The 25389-nt window shown below is 36.4% G+C and overlaps 1 protein-coding gene across 3 annotated transcripts in view; it reads right to left on the reverse strand.

Annotated features, from left to right (window-relative positions):
• The window catches only part of LOC121425028 (IgGFc-binding protein-like), a 31587-nt gene extending 12811 nt beyond the window's left edge, over positions 1 to 18776 (reverse strand). For 2 of the 3 annotated variants that reach the window (XM_041620984.1, XM_041620976.1), the window contains exon 1: positions 18465 to 18775. In XM_041620984.1, coding sequence (XP_041476918.1) covers positions 18465 to 18549 — 85 coding nt within the window. In that variant the 5' untranslated portion in view covers positions 18550 to 18775. Of the gene's footprint in view, positions 1 to 18464 lie in introns of all 3 variants that reach the window. The other variant, XM_041620967.1, reaches the window with a different exon arrangement.
• Positions 18777 to 25389: the final 6613 nt, after the last annotated feature.

Here is a 25389-nt window from a genome sequence, read left to right on the forward strand (position 1 = left end):
CATGATGAGCACTCTGACATTATCATGTCGCTCCTTACAAAATTAGAAAAAAAACAGCAATTTCTTTCTTGGGCGAATGCTCATTTAAAATAATCACAACGAAAACCATTTTTGGTTGCCAGGTAAGAAGAAGCCAATAGTAGTCAAACTTGAATAACTCTAATCCACTATGAAAAGAGGTTCCATAAAATATGACGAAGATGTTAAGCCTATTCTGTCTGTTTTTTCGACAGTATGATATAGGCCTATAATGGAGAAAAATGTATGGCGTAATAAGGCTAATGTAAATTAAAAATGTACATCATTATCATATATCTTGTTCGTATTGCAGTCACATTATTATTATTATTATTCCACACACACAAGGCAAGTTTCAAGGGTTTTTGGAATCCCTGGAGTTGTGAGCAAGGTGACTCAGATAAGCTGATATATGTCATAGAGGTATAAATAGCTTCTCTCAAAATCTGCGGATTTCCGGCTACTTCCTCGCCCGTTTCGTTTGTAATATCGCCCGAAATACATACAGGAATAATGCGATGCTACGAAGAAGGAGGAGTTGAGGATAGAAACCAAGGAGGTGTCGAATATGAGTATTCCCAGATTATCAAATTAGATTACAAATGTGATTTGCGAAGGTACAAGCCTCGGGACTGTGTCAATCTTGATGAAAAGGATTAGCAAATGTTTTTGAGACACTCGCGAACAAATAACCCTATTTACAATGCATGAGATTTCTTTTTATGCACAATGATCCGTCAATCAAACACCCTAGATATGCCCTTCATACTTTAGGCAACCAAATATCAAAAACATAAAATTAAAACATACCTTGAAGAAAAACATCTTTCGGAATCTGACAGATATAGTTATACATAAATCAATGTCATTTGAACATAAAGAAGAATTGTTATCATACAATCGTGGCGCCAGATTACTTTGAAGGTGATTTAATACATAACTAAAATTAAATAAATTTTACCCTTTGCCTGACCTTATTCGAATCGTTGCACCATAATATAAACACATTCTTAACTGATAGACAATTACACCTCTTACATATTTTTAATCAATTAATCGGATGTAACAATCTTTTCTGGCTGCAAACGCTGGGCAGAGAGGTAACATTATATCGTACATGTTGACGATTAGATTGTATTCTTTAGATGTGCTAAGAGTGTGTGGCTCATTGCATAGATTTTGCAAACAACTTTGCTATATGCTTGCTTCCATCGAAACCTTGGTGTTTGCTGGCCTGAGAAATTGGATAGCTATCATATTTTTTTGAGTACGTCTTATGACTTGTAACGATCCCTGTTAGATGTCCCATTGAAGATTTAGGCATATGAGGCAATATGGTTCAATGTACACAATACTAGATCTCTACTTTAAATGCATCGAAGTCTGTACAGGACATACATGGTGTGTTTATAATTTTCTTAAAAAGCTATGAACGTACATGCATATAATGCATTTTTATTCCATTGACATCTAATTTTTACGTTTTGAAGGAACCTACATTCAGATATCACGTTCAAATCGAAGAACAATTCATGATTTGTACGTGATTGAATAAGTCTGCATTCAAGTACAATAATTGATCTTCCGTCTAAAATTCCTTAGTTCTTGGATATTGTAAGGCAAGAAACGGTAACGTTACTTTTACAACTTGAATATTGAGTCTCCATCGTACGAGATTATCTCCCTTGGCTGCCCTCAAACCAATGAAAGTTTGGGTGGGCCTTAAAATGTATCATTGAACTTGATCCAAAATATCAGTCTGGAATCAGTCGAGACTGATTAACTTTGTCTAAAAGTAGGCTATAGCACGGGTAACAAGAGGAGTCGGAGGGGTACAAGAGAGGGGTAACTACAGGGCAACCTTTTGGTATAAGTGGTCACTTCTATATCCAGCGTAGTCTCAGAGGAGTGATGGGTGGTATAGGTAAGGAAGGTGAGACGGGATGAGAGGTAAGATTTTGGGCCTGGATTGGTGATGAAAGATGGAAGATTATTTTAAAAGCTTGGAAACGAATAGTGCGGCACTTCAAAGAGATGCTTATACATAACCTTACCTTCGTCATTACACTGAAAGTCTCGAATCTATCGGTTAATTCTTTTTTTTTTTATCAATAAACGAAATTTACTTCTACCAACACCTGTGGGGCGTTTCGGAAGAGGGATGCAAGGGAAAGTGTTGCATGTGTTGCACGTGTTGCATATGGTGCACGAGCTTTCTCTGCCTCAGCACCTTCTCTCTGGAATAATTTGCCATTAAATTTAAGAATTATACAATCACTGGAGACCTTAAATCAAAACTGAAATCTTATCTTTTCTAACAGTATTAGTTATTGGCACTTTGACACTCATCCAAACTTTCTCTTTCTTTTCTTGTGCGCCTCGGAATAGAATATTTCTAGATAGATGGCGCTATATAAATGCCTATTATTATTATTATTATTAAAGTTGATCGAACAACACTTTAAAGGGGTGGCTTGTTTGTCCAAAAGAAAAGAAATTCATTTGTCGAACAACCAAAATGCCAAAGGGTCAGAAGTTGGGTGTGAGATATCACTACTAGATTGTTCACTCATCATCTGAGCATAAATCATTACCTAGACTTTGTCAACATTCTTAGAGTTATACGTGATCATCCCTGTTTTGATGAAGGCCACCCGGCGCGCTGTGTTTATTCTTACTTTAATAGTATGGAGGATCTATTCAGATGGTCCGAATAGAGAGATTTTTACCAGATGCTGAGTATTGAATACGGCAAAGACTTAACAAGCGGACACTTCAGGATCTAATCAAATTGTTTAAACACTGACATTTCCCTTTCTTCGTTTAGAACAATTCCTTCAGCATCTCCCATTGGAATATTCGAATGCTTAATCCCACTATTTATCTCCATGCATTGCTAGAACCGCTGGGAGGAAATCATTTAAAGCTTTTGTCGTGATATCGTTGGCAAGTGACACGATGTGACAAAGATCAGTAAAAGCACATTAAGAATTAAATTACTATCTTCCCGTAGATCCTCGCTTTTCCGTGGTACGCCCAACTTCCTTACTCCTCATGCCAGCTGGAACCTTTAAAAGTCCGTTACCCAGAATCCATAGTATCGCATAGATCCTATGTCATGACGCTATTCTATTAAATGTCTCTGAATTTCTGAAATATGTAAGGATTTGTCAATTTAGAAGGATTAAATTTTTAACAGCCCAGGTGCATGATTAGAGTTGTTTAATAACATAAATTATTGGAATCCTGTTGATAACAAATTGCACAATGTACACGCATAGTATGTATGATCAATGTTTTCAACAGTGTCTTATTTAACACATTAGACCATGTAGGTTAGCAGATCAGTTTGGGTAAACGTATTAGTTATTGTGAGCTTGTTTCATCTCATAAAAAAATGAGATAAAATAAGTGTCACGGCATCGATATTAGATTTGCGAGAAAATGTGGCCTGTGCTGAACTTCATAACAAATATCAGCTTTTATTTTGACGTTTCAATTTTGTGACAGAGGTTGTATGGCATTTTGTTTCCAACGGTTGTTTGATATCGGCAGCTTGGTCTGGATAGTCAAATTGAAGAAATTGATTGTAAAAATGTGTAACTCCAAATAGCAGCTCAATTTAGAAAGGCAGAGAGAAATGACAAGAAATAGAGAAAATGAAATGAAGAGAGTTGTAAAGGAAGGGGCAGTGAGAAAGAAAGATAGGGCGAGGGGGTGAGAAAGGAAGAGAGAGGAGCGAGATAGATGGAGAAAAGGAAGTGCATTGCCCTGAAATATGAAAAATGAGCTAGACATTTTGTAAATGGATACGGGAATAGCGTATGTTGAGGCAATGGTTTTCTAGAAGTCATAAGTAGGCCAACAAGAAAGCTAGGATTCGAGATATATCTCAGATAACACGAATTTAGACCTCTATGTTGGGATTTTGTAGGGAAAGCTTCTGATAAGATCGAGGAGTCTGGGAATAACTTTTCAAATACTCGTATATTGGCTGCCTGTTGAATGATAAGGGCAATTATGTATGAAAATATTTCCGGTTTTGATCATATTGACAATGCCTATATCACACTGAGTAAAAAAAAATCCAATGCTTTATTGTGCAAAATACACGCAATTGTACAAATCTTTTGAGGTATTATGAAATTAAAATGATCAAAAAATTATTACGGAGCTCCACAAGAATAATTGGACGAAGATCCACGTAGCACCTGTCGTTTGATAAGCTTTCATAAATGTCAACTGTAGGGATTTCTTATCCTTCAAAATGAGAGCACTGCTTCAGAAGTCTAAACAGGGCTTAAAATAAATACATGTTGGAAATGTAGAAAGGAACTGAAAACAACCCAATTTCGTCCTTTCAACCAAAAGCGGGTATCATGGCTTTCCAAGCTTAGCAATATTCTGTTCGTCGACGCGTAAATTCCTCTCGCTTAAAACGACTTGCCCCTCAGTGGAGTACCCGCGTGAACCTAAAATGCCTAATTACATGGAAGATTTCCGCGCGATTAATCCTCGCCCACCTGAGGGAGCAATCTAGCGAAGAAACCAGTGCTATTCGCGACTGAATCTTCAAATGCTAAATTGGCCAACTCTGACATTGTTTGCATGTAATGTATTCATGCCCGCAGCGATGATAGGGTAAAAGTTGAAAAGATAAATCAATCGATTCCGCTAGATTATCGGATTTCATTCAAACTAGCCGCATTTGTTATCGAAGCTGAGCAGCATGTTTATACCCACATCTCGTACGGAACGGTATAGGATTGGCGACCTACAGGATATATTACCATAACTCACGAATACTGATATACTGTATGTCAACCAAGTGTGTATTTCATGAAGTTGTTCGTGAAGTTATGTACGACTTTACGAACGACAGGGACCTGTTTTTAGTAGCTAAGTCAGCTTCATCGATATAAAGTCATTCGCTTTATGAAACACCCACCAGGTAATCATGCTTTTACACATACGCACACCCTCATAATCACCAACGGAAACAAAAAAAAAATCTCCACAGTCTCCCCTCTCTCCCACACACACCCTCACACACATATTTCACATCCACGCACACACGTACAGTGACAAAAACATCCTCTCCCTATCTACCCCTCACAGATGCTCATACCTCTCGCGACTCACACGCCTACACGCACCCTCACACACCAACTTGAATACATTCATTTACATAGTCACACATCTTAGTGTGGATAATACAAGGGAAACCAAACAAAACTTGTTTCTATACGTTTAAAGTTAAATCGATACTACTTCTACATCTACCGAAGACATCTTATTGCATAAATGCATGTAATTGCGCAATAATATGTCTCATATTCAATATTTTGGAAATATTTCTGTAATTCATTAAATTTCTATAGTATCATAAAGTTATTAAGTAAGAGTAAATTCCTAGATAATTGATGTTATCACCCCTAAAGGTTTTAAAATAGTCGATACTACTACTTCTACATCTACCGAAGACATCTTATCACATAAATGCATTTAATTGCGCAATACAAACAAAAATCTCACATTCAATATTTTCAAAAGATTGCTCTATTCCATTAAATTTCTAGTATCCCAAAATTACTAGGTAATACGTAAATTACTAGATAATTTATGTCATCGTGTTCACAGATGTTTGAAAATTGAAATATTTGAAAACGCTACGAATCGCATTGGCCTAATATGAATAACGCTTGAATCAGTGATCTTAGTGTGTTTACCTTCAAGAAAATTGATTGACTAACGCTGCACTAAAACGTATTGCAAGATATGCATTTCAAAATTCACACCAAATATTCCTGATTGTGGGGAATATATATCACTTATTCACTGCATTAATCCACACTTTGCCACTCTCCACCCAGGTGTTAAATGGGTACCCGGTAGGATGTGAGAGCCTATATGTAGTATGCCTAGGAATTGAGTCTTGGAACTCTTGTTGGAATGCTCCCCAGGGAGTGGAGAAGGTGCATACATTGTATGTGGGCATGCAAGGATCCGATGACCGGGGTAATAATATGTCTGTAAAGCGCTTAGAGACGTCGTTCCGATGTATTAAGCGCTATATAAATGCGGAATATTATCATTATTACATTATTTGAATTATTGTGTCACACGTGATGGATACTACTCCGAATGAGGGAGGGGGGGGGAATGTTGCATCTTGTTGTTTCCCTGCAAAGTTGTGGTATCTTATCTTGACGAAAGCGAACCCTAATTCATACTGAAAAAGTGAAAAAATAAATCAACTCACGTATTTGATGACGCAAATGAAAAGAGGGGCACCGAACAGACGATCATCATTACCCTAAACTAACTACAGAGCATTATAGTATGGGCCCCAATGAGTCAATTCCCGATGAATCTATGGAAATATTCTTCTTTTGCTCGTCAGGGATACAAGGATATAAGAAGATCAGAGTACAAAGAAACATATGCACATCGCATAATATTAATATTATGATGTGAGGCTCCAGCTATGACATGGGTAAGAGCAGCTGCCAAGGGGAGTTAGGGGTGAAAAAAGAAGATTTTACGTAAAGCTTTACCATAACCAGTTTTCCGCTTAGTTTGTCTGATGTTTTGATTAGCGTATCTTTATTTCATTGAAACTATTTACTTCTTTCTCTTTCTTTTTCTTAAGACATCACTACTATTTCTTAAAAGAAATTAAAATTTTCATTCGTTTTCCTCTGATATTTTCCCTTTTCTGCCCAAAACAAGAAGAATCGGCAGCATCGTTCACAACATTAATATCTTTAGCCGTAACTAGAGGCAACTGCAATGAAATGGAAATTATGCTAAAAAATTCTTTTATTAACTATGCTTGCTGAAGCCAAGGACCTAAAAAAATGATCTACATAGGTAGAATGAATCCATTGCACATCGGTGTGACCGTATGTGCTTTTATAGTTTTTTCCAACATTTACAAATATAGGACACATTCCTATTCCGAATCGCATTTATGTGAAAGGGTTACAGCCAGTGATCTGACTGTAAGATTGAGAAACAGTGTAAAAGCGTAACGGAGCAGTACTCTCAAGGGACTAAGCCCTTGCAGTCATTGATCATGCGATCGATCTGCCTCAAGCTAAAGGCGGACAGAACCCGTTGGCCAGTAAACTAATATATCCTGTTTTAACACGCTTAACATGTATCCTCATCAAAGCGACACGCTGATCCTTCTGCAGGTCAGATAGTTTCTCTCTTAACTCGCTTTTAACAAATTACCATGGAAACTGAATAATAAATTCCGGGGAATTCGATATTCATTTAGTTCTGACGTACGTGTATATGAAGTGGGCACAGAAATTAATTGGAGGAAAGTCATCTTTTTTTTCATCCAAAAAATAATTACAGGATAGGTAGGCCTATTAGTTTAGAGGCTTCATTGGCTTATACCGAAAGCTGATTTACAGTCTTTTTATTTTGAACATATAGCACAAAAAAAATCATAAGATTATAATTTTTAGGAGAAACGGTGTCTAATCATAGATTAATATAATTCGGGATGAACACGTATAAAACATTCACAGATTTTAGGGAAGGGGTTTGTGATTGGGGGATTATGATGTCAATGATCCGATTTGAGAATTAAACAAAATAAGTTTTAAATTATTCTCCTGTGTGGTGTTTTCCTGTGGGACTGCTCCATGTTTTCATGGTTTTGATAAAATTATATTTCAAATTGGAAATCTGCATGTGCATAATACATCGTCATATCAACATTTATCAAATGTTGCACCTAATCTCATGTAATACTCAATGACACAACCAGTTAGCGCTTTTCTGTCATAGATAATTTCACCCCTTTTTATCCACATGGCTATCGGAAAGACACACTGGGCTATTTTTAAAAACAGGAAATTACAAATTGGAGGCAGGTAGTGACTTAGAGGCAAGATGGAAAACGAGAAAGGGGGAAATAAAGTTACCATGTCTTCCTTTACAGACTGCATGCATAGGTTAACAAAGAGAAACCTTTTACGAGCCGCTGAGTTGATCGGTCCATGGGCAATGTTTATGGTCAAAGTCACATACATCTGCCATAAATCTTTGCTGAAGTTTCACAACGTCAGACAGAAAATCGATGGTAACAACAAAGATGGATGTGTCTTTCGGTAAAATAACGGGAGCTATAAAATGCTATAATTGGAGTCAAGGAATGTCTTGCCAAAAGTTTCAAAATGTTACATGGAGTCCTTAATTCCAACCATTGGTCATAGCTGATAGAGAGTGAGGATGCGTTAGCTCCCACTTAAAGTTTCCTAAGTGCATTTTCTGACAAAATACCAGCTATGTCTATTACTTATTTACTTGGCCGACATTCCTAATTGGTGTGAAATAAGGGTGAAAGTTACTCAAAGAGTTGGACATTACTTCTGCAAAGGCCCGGCATGAAAGACAGGAATACAAAGAGTTAATGAGAAACTTGGCATGGTTTGTTGAAGGATGCACTAATGGCAAGCGTAAATCAACCCTACGGGAAATGATGTTGGACGTGGGCTCTGCAAATTACGATGAATTTAGATCGGTCGAATTGGCTTAAAAGTCATGAACCTTCTCGAAACCAAGATAACTCATCACTGAGCAAAGGTGATGCCTAATAAGTGGGGGTTCTTTGAAAACAGTGGCCATATATTACGTTCTTTCCATTCTATTCAGAAATATACTGGTTGTCTCCTCGCAATGAATGACAGTACCAGCCACGGGACTGTTTATGGGTTAATCCATTAATCAGGAATTGGCTCCTGGAGGACATTTGTGATTAGGGAAATCTCATTTAGAATAAGAATCACTATACAAGCATGTGCGACTTTGCGATCTACTGTAGATTTCTTAAACAATTTGGATGATAATGCGGTGTATAGTGTTTTCATAATTAACTTGGAATAGGACAATGCAATAGCTAGTTCATAATGCTAGATGAAATGCTTGTAAAGTGTTTTAAACCCCAAATGGCTACACTGGTTAGGTTAATCTTTATTATCGTAAGAAGCTACCATTACAATCATGTGGCACCATGAATGAAAAAGCGATATCAATTTTCGCGTTTATCTCACTCATGCTATCATGATATTTACAAAGGCATGAAGCACTTGTAAAATGGTGCTGATATCTTTATTCAGCCAAATGGCCGTGACGTCATATCACGTGATGCTATTTTCAGTAAGCCTGGGAGTCATCTCCTACTAACTAGCCCCTAATGTTATTATCATACTGTTAACATAATCAGTGGTCTCAATGTATACCACCCCTCCAAAGAATAAATATCAAACAACCAAGGCCTAACAGTAGATTGTCTGTTACGGAATCCCTCGTTTTACATTCATAACAGTACATAAGGTTATCATTAGAGCACTCATAGGATTCCTTTGTTACTCCATACTGCTCTGTTAAATTTCCTTAAAATACATTTTTTCATGGTATGATGGTAATAACGCAAAAATGTAGCATCATATGGAAGTTGCTTCGTTCACATAATTAAACAAAAATATTTAACCATTTATATAGACTGTTTCAACAACGTTCCATGTTTAAGCCGGATTGCTATAATGTGAACGAAGTCTTGGGTATATGTTTCAGATGTGTCGAGGGGTACTATGGTGCGAACCGGGCTGTACCGGATAACTATAGTGTGAACGAAGGTATGTTTTACGTATAACCGGAACGTCGTGGGTATCTCGACCTAGAACGATTGATGGTGATAGACACACGTGCTATCACCAGCTCATCAATAATGCTTCTTCTATCTATAATATACCAATCTAATCAAACTTTAAGAAGATGCCAGACGCGTCCGCCTTGGTCAGGAGGCAAAACGAAAGAAAATGCCAACTAGGTCTCAGGAATATTCATAAGACGAGGCAGGTCATGATAACAACATTAGAATCATGTTTGTGAACTAAAAACAACTTGTGTATATCCCACTTACTGCAGGATTTACTCTGAACGTATCAGAGAAATCAAATTGAATAAAACTAATGAGTAGGGCTAATAGTAACGTGGTATTTGACGACTTTGACATATCATGTCAAGGACCTACAGGATGGGGTGCATGATCCTTAAAACGACAAGTCCACCCCAACAAAAACTTGATTTGAATAAAAAGAGAAAAATTCAACAAGCATAACACTGAAATTTCATCAAAATCGTATGTAAAATAAGAAAGTTATGACCTTTTAAAGTTTTGCTTCATTTCACAAAACAGTCATATACACATCTCGGTCGGTATACAAATGCGGGAACTGATGACATCACTCACTCACTATTTCTTTTGTATTTTATTATATGAAATATGATTTTTTTTCTCGTCATTGTCATGTAAAATTAAGTTTCATTCCTCCCTGAACACGTGGAATTCCATTATTTTAACATTTTGTGCTTCAGGCAAGGAGGTCCTATTCATTAAATTCGTAAAAATTAAAATATTGTATAATTCAAACAATAAAAAACAAAAGAAATAGTGAGTGAGTGACATCATCGACTCTCTCATTTGGATGTAACTGGCTCGTTCATATAACTACTTGGTAAAAATAAGCGAAACTTTGAAATGTCACAACTTTCTTATTTTACATCCGATTTTGATGAAATTTTCAGCATTGTGCTTGTCTGATAGTTTTTTCTGATTATTTCTATTGATTCAAATCAACATTTTTCTGAGGTGGACTTGACCTTTAAAGACGACTGTGGCTTATAGACATAGGCCTATAGTTATTTCATAAAAAAGAAAGACTGGTAATGAACTGAAAATGTCTCACTAAGAGACTTGACCCTTCTAAGGGTACTTTAATTTAAGTTTTACCATGTTCTTCATTGTCTTTGTGTGAATTTTGGTCCATAATTAAAATAAATTTCTAAATGTTATAGTTTACAAATAGAAAGTACATGTATCTATCATTTGTGCCCCTCCTCTGGACTGTAACTCCACCCTCATCAGACATGTCCCTGGTGAATCCTACACGATTTGGAATCATATCAGATCCAATTAAATACAGTCTTGAAGACATTAATTCCCGCGTGATACTTTGACACCCTCAAACGAGGTCATGCATTTGACGGCAACGGCACGATCCACAGACGTTTGTGTGCCAAATTTAACAACACGGTCAAGTATCAGATTCATGCGGGCTGACCACTTGTTAAGGAGTTGTTTATTCTTATTCTCTGATTTGGCTTAATACGAACGCCAACTCACGGGTCTATGACTGTTCAGCCATGCTTCAAAGTCCATGGCCGAATCAATGTCAACTAGGAGTACTTTAAGAGAGAAAAACATAAATGGGGTTCCACGATATCATGGTGTATTTAAACTCGGGGAGGGGGGGGGGGGGTAAGAATAAGGGTTAGTATAGGGTTCGTTCGGGGATAATCAGTTATGCAGAATCAAATCGTGTCCGAATGTAATGCAAATTTATGAGTCTAATAAGAAATTGGAACTAGTCCTATGTAGTTGTGGTAGGTCCAAGGTATATGCTTGCTTTCCACTTTTCCCCCTTCACTCAAGAGGGAGGGTGGGGGGATGGGCTTTCTTAATATTGTAGCTTAGCCTACACCAATACATTCAATTGTGACCATGTTAACGGTGATAAACCCATGTTACTGTTGATTTATGGGGGTGATCTCTCATGTTGACATTATAATGAGATCATCAATCTTCCGATGGTTTTTAAACGATATATCTGTCCCACATTATCTCTCTCATTTATCACAATGGAGTGAAAATATTGCAATATTCCATCTTTCAGACTAAATGGATGGTCAAGCCATGTTAACAGTTTTTAATACTCCATCTGCAACAAAGAAATACTCCGTCTGAACCGACAGAAAAACATGTCTTAAATTCGATGATGGGGTTACTGACTGAGGTTACAAACTTCCTGGAAAGTGACCCTTTTGAAATCTTAAGCATGGCCCCATACATGCCCTTGAACTTCTCATTTTTCGTGTATACTAAATCATAAACAAATATGACGACATTTTAGGTGAACTATCATAGCTGATTTCCGCTATGATAAACAGCAGCCGGTGCATCATCGGAGAAAAAAAGAAGTGCAAAATGTTCTTTGACGTTTTTCCCGGATAAAGGCGACGGCGATTCTAAGAACAATGGCAATTACAAATGAAAAGAAAGTAAACTTTCGTTCGCTCATTCAATGATTTTATGAATTCACTATAATATTGTCACTACAAAAGTACACTGGCAGAGATTGGCAAGTATTCGAAATTTTCGATTGATTATCTTGCAATAATTCTATCTGCACGTGGTGAAAGTAGTCCATCAAAGTGTGAGAGAAGGGACAAAATACAACTCTGGACATATCATGCGTTAACTTGTCAAACGATAAGTGATATCTCTTTACTTTTTATCTCAATATTTGGACGTTGATTTTCTATGCAAAAACCTTTATAATACTGTACATACTGCCAATAGAAGATTTTAGCGAATATATTCAAAAAGATATTCAACGGAAAACATTCAAAACTGAGCTTATCAAAGACATCAAGAAACGCAGAGGTCTTCCCTACATGATAACTCCAGATGACTGTGGTAATAAAGAGTTATAATTTCACATAATGGTAAATTCTAAAATCGCTTCAATGGAAGTAAGTCCACCCTTTTGTCAAATTCGTCATAATGATGTTTTGAAACAATAAAAAAGGCGTTAATAAAGCATAAAGATGAATTTCCATTTGTTGTGATGCCACATGGTATACGAGCAGCTGTATGCCAAAAAATCCATCAATTTTTATTATTTAATAGTTATTAATGAATTGATATTTTTCTCTTGCAAAAATAACCCCATGTATAAATAATATGTATGTTGAACATCGACTGCACAAGTAAGATCATCCATGTCAACTTTCGGAGAAAAATGTCAATTTACTGAATTAATACTCTATAACTGGGGTACTGATTGCATGCGGCATCACAAAACAAAAACTTTGGAATTCAACTGTAGATTTTTTGCCAAATAATTACAATGTTTCGCTCATTGTATCTGTTTAATAAAGTTAAATTGACGTCACACTGGACGTCCCTTTAAGTCAAGAAATATCCGAGATCCGATTGTGGTGAGCGTGCCAAAATTTAGTAAAGGCTAGAGGTGCCCCCCCATATTACCCTTTTAGTGCAATGTTCATGACGATTTGATTACAATAATCATCTCCGAGTATAGACATGAACCCTATTAGGTATTTCGAAATATGCCACTTGCTCAGAACTGTGACGTCATCAGAAAATCACGGTCTTGGACACTGACCAATTTTCCAGATTAAAGATCTAAAAACACGCACAACCTATTAGTCTGCTAATTATTTAAAGAATCATTTGGCATCATTTTGGCAGATCAAACATGAATCTGGCGAGGAACCCACATAAGCCAAACTACTATCCCTCTATTTCACCTTTTTGTGTAAAATCTTGATGAAAGGTGATTTTGGGGTATATTATTTCTATTATGTCTTGTATAATGACAATCTGCTGATTACTACTACAACTGCCATCTCAGTCTAAGATTGCAAAGTACTACAAACAGCTTATGAAACTCATTTCAAACTTCTTCTCAAATTTAATATGAAAGAGACCTAGACACCGGTCACCAATAATGGCCGTCGTATCAGAGCAACAAAACGATGGGCTAGGTCACTCAGGTGAAATATGTGGAACAAATAACATTCTTCATCATGATCATACATCATAAACTCTGGATAATATTCACCATCCATGTGTAATACAATTTATAGCACACGGCTGGTGTTTTGTGTGCGCTCATTCTGTTCGAATTTTGCATGATGATTTTTCACAGTATCAAACAGGCGGCCTCGCCCAATAATGATTGACTCATAACCTCTTCCTGTAGACACAAATTGAAGATTCCTCCCCACTACCGCTCCCCTTACCCCTCTAACCATTACAAACAAAAAGAAATATAAAAAAAAATAAAATCTTGTTCTTTTCAAACATTGACTCTCAGCTCGGTTATCTAACATACCAGTCTCAGTTGTATTTGGGATATCAAACAAATTATTAAAATATATACCCCATTCTTACTTCCTCATTTTTTTATTAAAAAATAAATCAGTTAACATACGCTTGCAATGTACATGCATCCCCTAAATGTAATACCCCACCTTATCTTTTCTATAGGCCTTCTTACAAACACCTTCTTCTAATAATGATGGTTATGAGGACAATCTCATTAAAATACTATGGGATTTTTTTAAAGATAATATCAAAACAAAAGATATTAGTGTGCATTTTTTTTACAGATTCGCCTTTACAGGGCTCTGACTAGTTGCGAAATCCCATTTCTGTTAGATATGCTCTGAATTTTAACCTTCAATACACAAAGACAGAGGAAGTGACACGTTTGTTTTAATGATGCCAGAAAGAACAAAAAGGAATAAGCAAATTATTGGACGACATAATCATGTGAATGATTCTCAATGTGACGTATTTCGTGAAAAATACACCGTCCGAATATACATCCCCCCCCCCTCCACACACACAAACACACCAACGAATGCAAATGACAGGATGGATCTATGAACATGATGAAAGTCGACAAAATGATTGTTGTCAATGCAGAAGTTACACAAAATGTTAGGGTCATAACAGACAATGTGCCGTCACTGCATGGTAAACTTCAATGGACATCCTAGCCTAGGTATTACCTTATGTTCTGTTGATTAATGTTACTACGATAATTACCCCATAGAGAAACAATTTATGGTCAATTAATTGCAAAACGACCTAAACTGTAGGCCTACATAACGGAAGGAAAATCCGATATCTTCTAGTTGTTTACCCTCCTCGTTAGAACAATAACTTTTTTAGAAATCTGCTACATTTCCATGATAAATAATATTAATTCCCGATAAATGCGATATCGATTTGTTCGAAATCTTGACTTTCCTACCCTTTCCGAGTTTTATATGCCACTACCATGAATAATGCCTAATATCCGAACACCATGTAAGAAACCCGTTTGTACTTGACGATAGTGGGTATTTGATCTTGGCTGGTGATGTTGACAGAAAGTTCCAATAGAAACAGCAATCAGGAGAGAATTAGGAAAGAATTACAACTAACCGATCGAACGTCAATCATCGTCATCATCTGAGCCCTTTCACTGAAAAATCTATTCATCGATAAATAAGGGGTAGGAGAAAGTTTCTCGCTTTGGGGAGGGTAGAGCTAACCCCCGGTGGACCACACGCCGGTGAGCATGGACGTTATATGATACACTTCGCATTAAAATTCGTATTTTTTCGAGAAACAGTCATAATGTCGCCCGAGGGTATGCCCAGCTTTGACCTTGACTTGAGATCATATTTGGAAGAAAAACAATCGAGGAGTCAGAAATATTGAGAAGAGAGAGATGGGGAGAGAATGTAAGGAGCAGAAAGAGAGGGAGAGAGAGAGAGAGGGAGAGGCAATAAGACAGAGAGGGAAGGGTGAATAGATGAAGACGGGTGGACAAGTGGGGGAAAGCAGATGAGGCCCTTCATTGGTGTATCAAAAAAGATAAAGCATCATCGCCAAAGAATTGAAAGAATGCGGAATGTTTATGAAATAAATCGGACAGAGGAATTGGGAAGTCAGGCAAAAATGAGTCAAATACTTCATGACGGTAAGAAAATTTGTTAAAAGTACAAATGTTACCACGCGATACGTGACCTTTTCAACGGCGAGCTTCAGGTATTGCTTAGGGTCTATGGAAAGATAAAACGCAATTCCCACGATAAACATGAACAACTCGGGGCAATTCTATCACTTTTTCCAATCACCCTACAAAATAATTCGGTTATATTGCTGGTCAAAGTTTATTCAAGATTCATAGCACCCATGGGGGATGTTGCCCGTATGGACAGTGCAATCACCCTTGTACAGCCAGTGTGATTTTGAATCTTCCATCTGCATCAATGTGTTATTCGAAAATGAATATATATTGTTATTTCTGGTAATGAATATAATATTATCATAACCAATGAATCCCCCAAATAAATAAATATATATATAAAAAAAACAAATAAATCAATAAATAAATATTAAATGAAAAAACAACAACAAATAACGAGAAAGCGCAGCAAATATCTTTCGATATCGAACATGTCGAACATCAAAGATATCTTTGCATGTTATTTCAGCAAAATACGTCAGTCACAAACGGATAATAACTCAGTGCACACCCTCTTTTACATCCAAGCCGGTATCCAAGGTCTTTCTCAATCTATTAGTAATAGTCACGTGATGTTTTATATCACCTTCACCTGACATCACAAAGCACGCGCGAGGTAGATATTCCCCCTCCCTCACCATGCCAACATTCACTGTCATCAATCATCTCCTGACATATTTCGTTTATTGACCCCCCCACGTTGAACCTTCAAGCGACCTCCATTCGTCCCATATCATATTATAACTAAATCATGGTATATTTTGTGATATTTACCGCAACCTTCTGTGTGTAATGACATTAATGATACCATTCCATCTCGACTCTATTTCATTTCCGGTGAAACACAATGCCAATTTAAACACGGTGTCAACGGGAAGCTCATCCGGCAACTTTCCTCATCTTTTACCTTGAGTATTCTTTTAGTAAGATATTTAGTGCGATAATTTCATCTTGATGATTGAGTTGGGTCTGTTCGTATCAGGCTGACACGACGGATATGGGTAATTAATTTACAATATCTTGGTTATTTACAGCCTAAACTTGGGGTAGTCTCGATGCAAGCCATCAAAACAATAGTGTGGACCTAAACAATATGGTGAAATAAAGAAAAAATAGAGTTAACTCATATCTACTTATGCACAGGACAAATCCGGGGGTACGTACTGTCGAAAAATGCAAACATCCCAAATATATGCGGAATCATTTCAAAAAACACGATGTAATGTAGCATGGATATTATGAGATTTGTCATGATCATCTCCAGATTAACATTTGTGTAACAAAATGAATAATGATAAACAAAGCGCACGTCATCAATTTCTAGATGGTGAATACTGGTGCTGATGCACAAAATGGTCTACATCTAATATAATAATGAAATTTTGCGCAATTGTTATTTTCATAATTTCATCTGTTTATAATATAATATTTGCTTTAAACTGTCATGAAAAAAAACGCCCAATACAAACTGGATTAAGGTCAATCATAAATTCATACTGACTCAACAAACTCTATCACAATCAAAACACTTTGATCTATTCACCAGATAGACTATGCTGTGTGGGCCGATAGGGACCTCGCTCATTGGACAGATGCGGTGAAATATGTCTTGATATTTAATCGAAAATGATGCTGGTCGCAGATGGAATGGTCTGTCGGTGAGGCAGATCATGAGTTTTCCATTCCTGTTTGAATCCATTTCTACACGCAAAATAGGGATCATCACCATCTAATGAGTATAAACGTTTAGGATTGCTACCGCGGAAACCAGCTGGGATACTTCCAACGTCCTTTCGTGAAACGGGTAAAATAACAACTACACGACAAAAAAATATATGTGTAAAATTTAACTCGCAGCAAGAAAGGTATCAGTGTTATAAAGTAGGCTATGAGTTAAATAAGATAAGGAAAGTTAAGTTAAAGTTAAGGAAACGAGGGAAAAGGGCTGAGGGTGTGTGTAGGGGGAGGGGGTTAATTGTCCGCGTATTGGGTTAAATAGGAATGGTATCCTCAAGGGAGTTTAATGGGTGGAAAATATATTTATAAAGATAGATAGGCATCTATATCTAACTGGATTAATGAGTGGAACGGTAGTCAATTTCGGATATCCAGATGACAATAACTAGATAGATAGCTGGATGGATACATAGATAGATAGATAGACGATCGACAGACGGACGACATACTGTAGGACTGAGGCTTGCAATATCGCAATGTCAGGAAAGAGGTATATAGATTTGGTGTAAAGAATCCGCATACATTCGTAATTCAGAAGCTTCGTTATTCCGAAGGTTCGTAATTCCGAAGGTTCGTTAGTCCGAAAACGAAATGAGGTTCGCAATTCCGAAGGTTCGTTAGTCCGAAAACTAAATTATTTCGTTTTCGGAACAACGAACCTTATTTCGTTTTCGGATTAACGAACCTTATTTCGTTTCCGGATTAACGAACCTTCGGAACATCGAACCTTATTTCGTTTTCGGATTATCGAACCTTCGGAATAACGCCACAAATGTTCGGATTAACGAACCCTTTCACGTTTTTGGATTACGAACCTTCGGAATTACGAAGTGTAACCCGGATATGTGAAAACTTCGGAAGGGGTCCATGTTTATTTTTACAAAATGACTTCTTATTCAGTCGTTTTCTTGTGAATTCGTGGAGCAATACGGAAGAAGATAATGGCGAATGTCCCAGAATCCACCTATCTCTCACGAGAACAAGTGAAACTTTTCTAAACCCCTTCCACAAACTTACCTGGCCCCGGCCGCGCCGGTTGTGCTTGAGATAGCGTGGTTAACATAGCACAAAGTACTATCGTGAGATAAAATACACCTTCCATCTTGCAATCCTAGGTATCCTTAACGGTAAAACAAAAATGTTCCGCAGAAAACATAAAACAAAAAATAATTGAGATGAAAATCGCCGGCTTGACTGCACAGAGTGGTCGTCGAAGCTAGGAATGTATGCTTTCTTCTGTACACACACTTCCGTCGAAAAGATCGCCTGCTACAATTTTTTGTTACCCCCTCACCGCTGCTGGATAGCTGCGAGAAACACCGAGCTAATCAGCTCCGCATGTGAATCACCGGCGTATGACGACATCTGACCCGGGTCATTAGCATAATCATCAACACTGCATGGGCCAATCCGCGTCGAGTAAGAAAAGTTTCCTGAGTTGTGATTGGACCAAGTATCACATCAATCATTCCGTGAATGAATCATAAAGACATGTTGAGGGGCGTGGTCTTAGGATCTAGAGGAAGTAGTGATAAGGACAAAGTTGTCGAGAATGAGGAATAAGATTGTCTTCCGCAATTTGTAATGAAAAATATTAATCTTGATAATTTTTCACAACAATACCAAGTTCCGGGAATAGGTTTTACATTTTCAAGGATTTGTTACTATTGCCAACTGCCAAACCTATCCGACTTCAAGAAAATGTTCCCCCCTGATTAAGAATAGCACAATATACATCATATTCATTCTACCGAAGATATAGGCCTATGACATTTTCATTATTTTGTAAGAGATATGTAAGAGGGACAACTATTTCGGTTTTACTGAAGTAATGGTTAGCATACACTCTTAAAACAAATCAGTCAAACTGACTAGACAAGTTGTCAGCTGGGTGCAAATGAATATCATGCTAGTCACATTTCTGACATATTTTCTAGTTAGAAAAATACGACTAGAAAATAGTCAAATATGACTAGAATAACGGTTGCACCCAGCTGACCCTATTAACTAATCATTTCTGACTAATTTATTTAAGAGTTGCTTTCTGATCAGATTCATCAGATGCATTTTTAACAGAAAAAAAACTTCCTGGTGTTAATTGAGAATATGAAGTCATATCTAAAAAAGGAATACTTTCATCGACTGAAGAAAGACTGGCATTAATATGCACCAGGATAATTATATCGTTCGGGTGACTTTGACCTTGATCATGTGATCTAAGACTTTTCAGTGATAATCGATCACCCTTACGTCCAAGTTGAATGAACAAGATCCATAAACTTTAAAAGTTATAAACATTTCCAAAAATACTCGAAACATAGTCAAAGTTCTTTGACTATATTAACTGGGCGTTGTGGCGTGCGCCTGTAATCCAAGCTGTGGGGAAGTTACAAATTGATGCAGAGGTTCGAGCCCTGGTCACGTCTTTCGGATGGTGACGTTAAAGGTCGGTCCCAGACGTAAATAATCATATCTGATTGATACACGTCTGACAAAACTCAAATACACACATTCTTTGATCCCAAATTAACTTTGACCTTAACCCATTTGACCTGAAACTCATGCAAAATAATAAGTGATAGTTGATTAATCTCATGTCTAAGTTTTATGAAATAGGTGACGGTCCATATACTTTGTAAGTTGTGATGACATTTCAATGATACCCCGAACCTGGTCAAAGTCCATTGACCCCAAATGACCAGTGACCTTGGTCATCTGACCTGAAACTCATGCACAATGAAAAGTAATACTTGAGTACCCTCATGTCCAAGTTTTATGAAATAGGTCCATACACTTTTGAAATCATGATGACATTTCATAAACTGTTGTCGACGCCGCTGCCGTAGCCGTCGCCTTTGGAAAAGCGACGTCTATATATTCTCGCTCTGCTATGCAGGCGAAGCAAAAACTGACAGATCAAAATAAATCTAATCTGACATGGTGGCGTCAATAATCTATCGTACGTTATAAAAGTGACCCTCGTAAACGATTAGAGTCCACCTGTTGAATTCTATGTATAGATCTAGAAATAACAAGGCCAACTTCACATTAGGTTTCAACATGATCATCGTGTTATATTAACATGTTAATAGACGAATGATTGGCTGATTAATAAAACAAATGAGTGTTTTATGAAAGATTAAACAGAGTGGATGGCCGTAAGAAATCGAATGTGTGTATCCATGATTACGAATGCCATATTAATTGTGATATGCCTATAGATATTGATATCCATAATCCACTGTTGTCAAAATGATTTCCGAAAGCTTACTATCTTTTTGTATTGCCGGCTGGGAGTAAATGCTCATTCTTTTGTAACCTTATATTACATAATCACATTTATTCACAGTCATACAATCAGAAACATGTTATTTACCAAACGAAAATACGAAAAATACGTCTACAATTAATCGAACAACAATACTTAGACATAAATGAGAAGATTATTAGTGGAAAGGTATATATCAGGATGATATAGTGTAATGAATCATATAAAAATATTGTACTCTCTACCGTTAATGAACAAGTTGTCAAAATTTACAAATAGTTTTACATGTTATGGTTATTATCACAATGATAATTCATTTTGTTGATTTCAATCGCTAACTCAGAAAGAAAGGCATTTAAATATTTTTTTTCATTTAAGCTTTCAAGCGTATACATTACTTTTTTGTAAGCCAACAATGAGGAAACGTCAAATTATGAAAAACTTAAAAAGGGCTAACTAAAAGAACGATAAGAACTAACTGATAAAACGCATCATGAATACCTTGTGAATTAATTAACTTTGTTCGTTGATTTTCATCATCTTTCGTATTTTCAAGATTTCAATTGTAATGTTTTTCTTTCTAATCATTCTAATTACACAAGTTTCTTCTTTAAAAATTGAAATAATAATGTATATTAACAATTAATAATTTCAAATGAAATTTGATTTTATGAAGGAGCTGGATGAAAATCGAGCGAAGTATGTTATTATATCAAGATATAATGAGCTGACATTATCTCCATTTGTATAAGTAAATTTTTTACCTATACCTTGCACCCACGCACACTTATAAGTACTTTTTTGCCTCAAAATGTATATGTATTTAAATAAATGCCTTTATCTCCATCTCTTTCCTCGAAGGTTATCTCTTGTTCCTGCATTCCTCTCCCTCTCACACCCCACCTTCTCTCATCCCCTTACTTAGTTTATTATTCTTTCTCTTTATCATGTAATGTAAAAAAAATACAGTATTCAAGCAAATTATTTCCATAATTAATATGATTACACATACATGTGAATACAATCCAATGGTTTGATGTATGTATTCAGGTATAATATAATATCACAGAATATGGAAATAAGGCCTATACATCCATGGGTATAAGCTAAATAGTGGAGGTGACGTGGATGAGTGGTTCAAGGGGCTTAATTAGATACATGAAAGTCAGAGGTTCGATCCCAGCACTTATTCAATGAGAGAGGAGTGTTTACCAAGTTAGTTTATCTCGAAATTATTTGCACAAATGTATGCGCATGATTATTCTTTTCTTCAGAAAAGATACATAAATTAATTCAAGGTATCACTTCTTTAAAAACCAGGCTTGATTCTGTTGATAAGCTATCACACATGCATGTCATTCATAATATACGTCACTTTCTGTTATTATCATTCAGCATACTGTTGTAAGTTCGTTAAACGTGGTATATTCAGGCATTCAGTCATGTATAGGTACGGAAAGAGCAAATTACTACTGACATCATCTCCCAATGACGTTTATTACATCACGGAGATCAGTTTCCCTAATTACACATAAATTAGTTCGTCACTAGTAGCGCAGACAGATAACCAGTTCTGGAAGAACGACATTTTCACGATAGAATTAATATAAGTAGGCCTACACGATAAAGAAGCATAACCTCACTTTATTAACATGATAACCATGCAAGTTGAAACGCATGCACATAGCATTGTCTGCGAGTGAATTTTGTCGCCATATCCCATTTTATGTAGCCGGCATGTTTTATAACAATTCATTACATAACTTTCTCAAAGTTATCAACTTCTCGTTGTTACCCATACTACTGCACTGGCAAATAATAGCCAACTGTGCTTTTTCATTCGTATTTGCCGTTACAAATCAATATTACAACACTATCATAAAAAACAACAACATAGATTGGTTGAAATGATAAATAAAATAAAACATCTGGGCACTTTATTCAACCTATAGTAGACAGCTTGATATTGAATCGACTGTGTGATACCAAGACAGTTTTTGAAATGGATTTAAGCCATCATCGTGATATTAGTGGTGAGAGCATTTGACTCATAATCGCAAGGTTGTGAGTTCGAATCCCCACCCTGCCATTGTCTCCACTTTGATATAAACGCCCTGGAACTAAAGAAAATATTTCCCAGGTAATTGGTTAAATACCAGCTTGGCATTTACCAGCAAAAGTTGTCCTTTTCGAGTTACTAGGGGAGTCATCATAAACAGAAACAGATCTATTTATAAGGGATAAAACAATCCAATTCAAACTATACCCAGCGCCCCAGATCAGTCAAGTTCTGAGCTTTTAAATGTGTTTTGTCATGTACCTCTACTTTGCTATTGATCTTTATATTGATAATTAAAGAGAAGGCGAAGAGGGGTGTAAGTTAAAGACCACTCACCCTAAGATGACTCAGTTTGAAAAGTTCAACCTTAACCACACGGCACAGATCTCACTGCCGCAGACCACTTATCTGGCTCATAACCAAACAAATAAAAAAGGAGTTTATAATTTTTTTTTATCCATTTTCAGAAGACTTCAAATAAAATTTCCTGGCTAGGATTCCTCTAGTTTGAATTCGAGCCAGCAATATTTTTATGGTTAAAAACTTTCGGTCAAATAGGAAACATTTTCCCCCCTCGGCACGTGTGAATCCGAGAGACATTTTGGATTGTGTATGTCGTTTTGCTTTTCTGATAGTCAAATTACAGACAATCCCCCCCCCCATGATTTCTTTATTGTACACTTTTGTATCTGTTAAATCATTAGAAAGTGATCAGTTGAAAACTATATTTGCAATTCTTGATATCAATTAAATTTTCAGTATACACACTGAAACGTAAACGACATTATAACAAACAATTTATTGATTAATAGGTCCCATACTGAACGAAGTTCGTACAAGAAATTTTGTTGGTGATAATTTATGCAATCTTTAACTCGCTTCTACTTGCTTTTTTGTCTTAAACATTTTGGAGGTGAATTTATGAATAAATGACAGTATTTTTGACAAATTGTAGACATAATTCATCTTCCTTTTTGAAGCTGTTATTAAGAGATCGCTGATCCAATGAAATTTGGGTAATGGCGTTTTCTTATACAGCGGCAATAATTTTTCATTAAAACATGGATTTGAATTCGATGATTGAAATACTTGAAAGATTTTCTTCAATTTGAATAAATATCTTATTTCAAAATTGGAGCAATTGCTTCAGAATTCAAGCAAGAGATTTCATAAGCATGAAGTTTGTTTACCCTTAAATTAGAGACACGTGTTGTCACTGGCTGGAGGTATCATAAGTTCAAGGGACCAAGGTTTTATTTATTAGCTGTGATTGCGGTCAACAGGGAAATAAATAAACAAAATTATGATAAGGAACTAGATCTCTTATTAAACTGTCATATATCAAGGAGAAACATGATATTTGAAACTAGTTTGGCCTTCGTAACATTTGTGTGTTCTGTTTCTCAGCGGCAGCGATACCGGAACACTAGCTTTTCCCTTTCTGCGTTATGGGTTTTGGTTTCATAAGAAAATGTACAAACAACATACAAGCAAACATAATTTTTGAAAAAAAAAAATGAAATATGACTTACAATTCACGAAAAAAGGCATGAACAATTCATTATTCATGCCTTTAAACTCGTTACGCTATTATCTGCAACATTGAAACTCATCTATCTTGGTCGCTGTCATCATTATGTTCTGTCGAAACTGTTTTGGTCGCAGACAAACTCCGTTCTCCTATGATTGTGCATTAATCGTTTGATCAGGTTATTATGTTCTCTTTTTTTCAAACGATTCATTCACTAAAAAACAAACATTTTAAATCTCAATCATACGTATATCTACTTACAATTACATATCGATTTAGAGAAAATTATTGATTAAATTATAAAAGAAAATCACTAAGCCACATAACAAGCTACCATTTAAAGCCTCATTTTTAATTATCAATTAACTTACAATGATAGCAGGTATGTTGCTTAACTATATGTCAAAGTATTGAGCAGTATACCATCATCTCTACGCTCATTCACACTTTCAATAGTAAAATCAAATTTTTAACATGGTCGCGAGACATAGGGTCTACGTTCCAAATTTATACATGCAAGCCTACTTTTATGTACACTGTAACCCCAATTTCGTTGAGTAGCTGAGAGCATTTGCTCCGACGACAATTGCTCCGATGGAAAATTTGCACTCAAACCAAACATAGAATCCAACCTCCAAAACCTAATACACCCTAATACTTATCTTTACATTATCCTGACCCCAAAATTCTATTAAAATTCTAACTCTAACCTATGCCCTCTGAGATATTAAGACTGGAGCAAATGTTGTGTCACCTTAAAAGCATATTCACATCTTCTTTTGTAACTAGCCAACAAACTGGTTTCCACTTAACTGATTTAAGAAAGGGGTTGAGAACAGGGTAATTGTTTCAGCTTGTTCGCCACCCCCATCCAGTCCTCACTACAATCTCATTATGGGTGACACATAAATGAGTAAGAGCGCAGTTGACTCCACACTTTAAATCCCATAAACCCTTACAAGCTTGGTCACGTGATGCTGAAAACTACACGTAATATTATTTGCCTTAATATGGGAAGTAGTTAATACAAGGAAATGAAAATGATTAAATTTTATTGTTTTACGAATGCTTGTTGGCCTTCAGT

Source organism: Lytechinus variegatus, chromosome 1 (genome assembly GCF_018143015.1).
Source record: "Lytechinus variegatus isolate NC3 chromosome 1, Lvar_3.0, whole genome shotgun sequence".
Taxonomy (NCBI): domain Eukaryota; kingdom Metazoa; phylum Echinodermata; class Echinoidea; order Temnopleuroida; family Toxopneustidae; genus Lytechinus; species Lytechinus variegatus.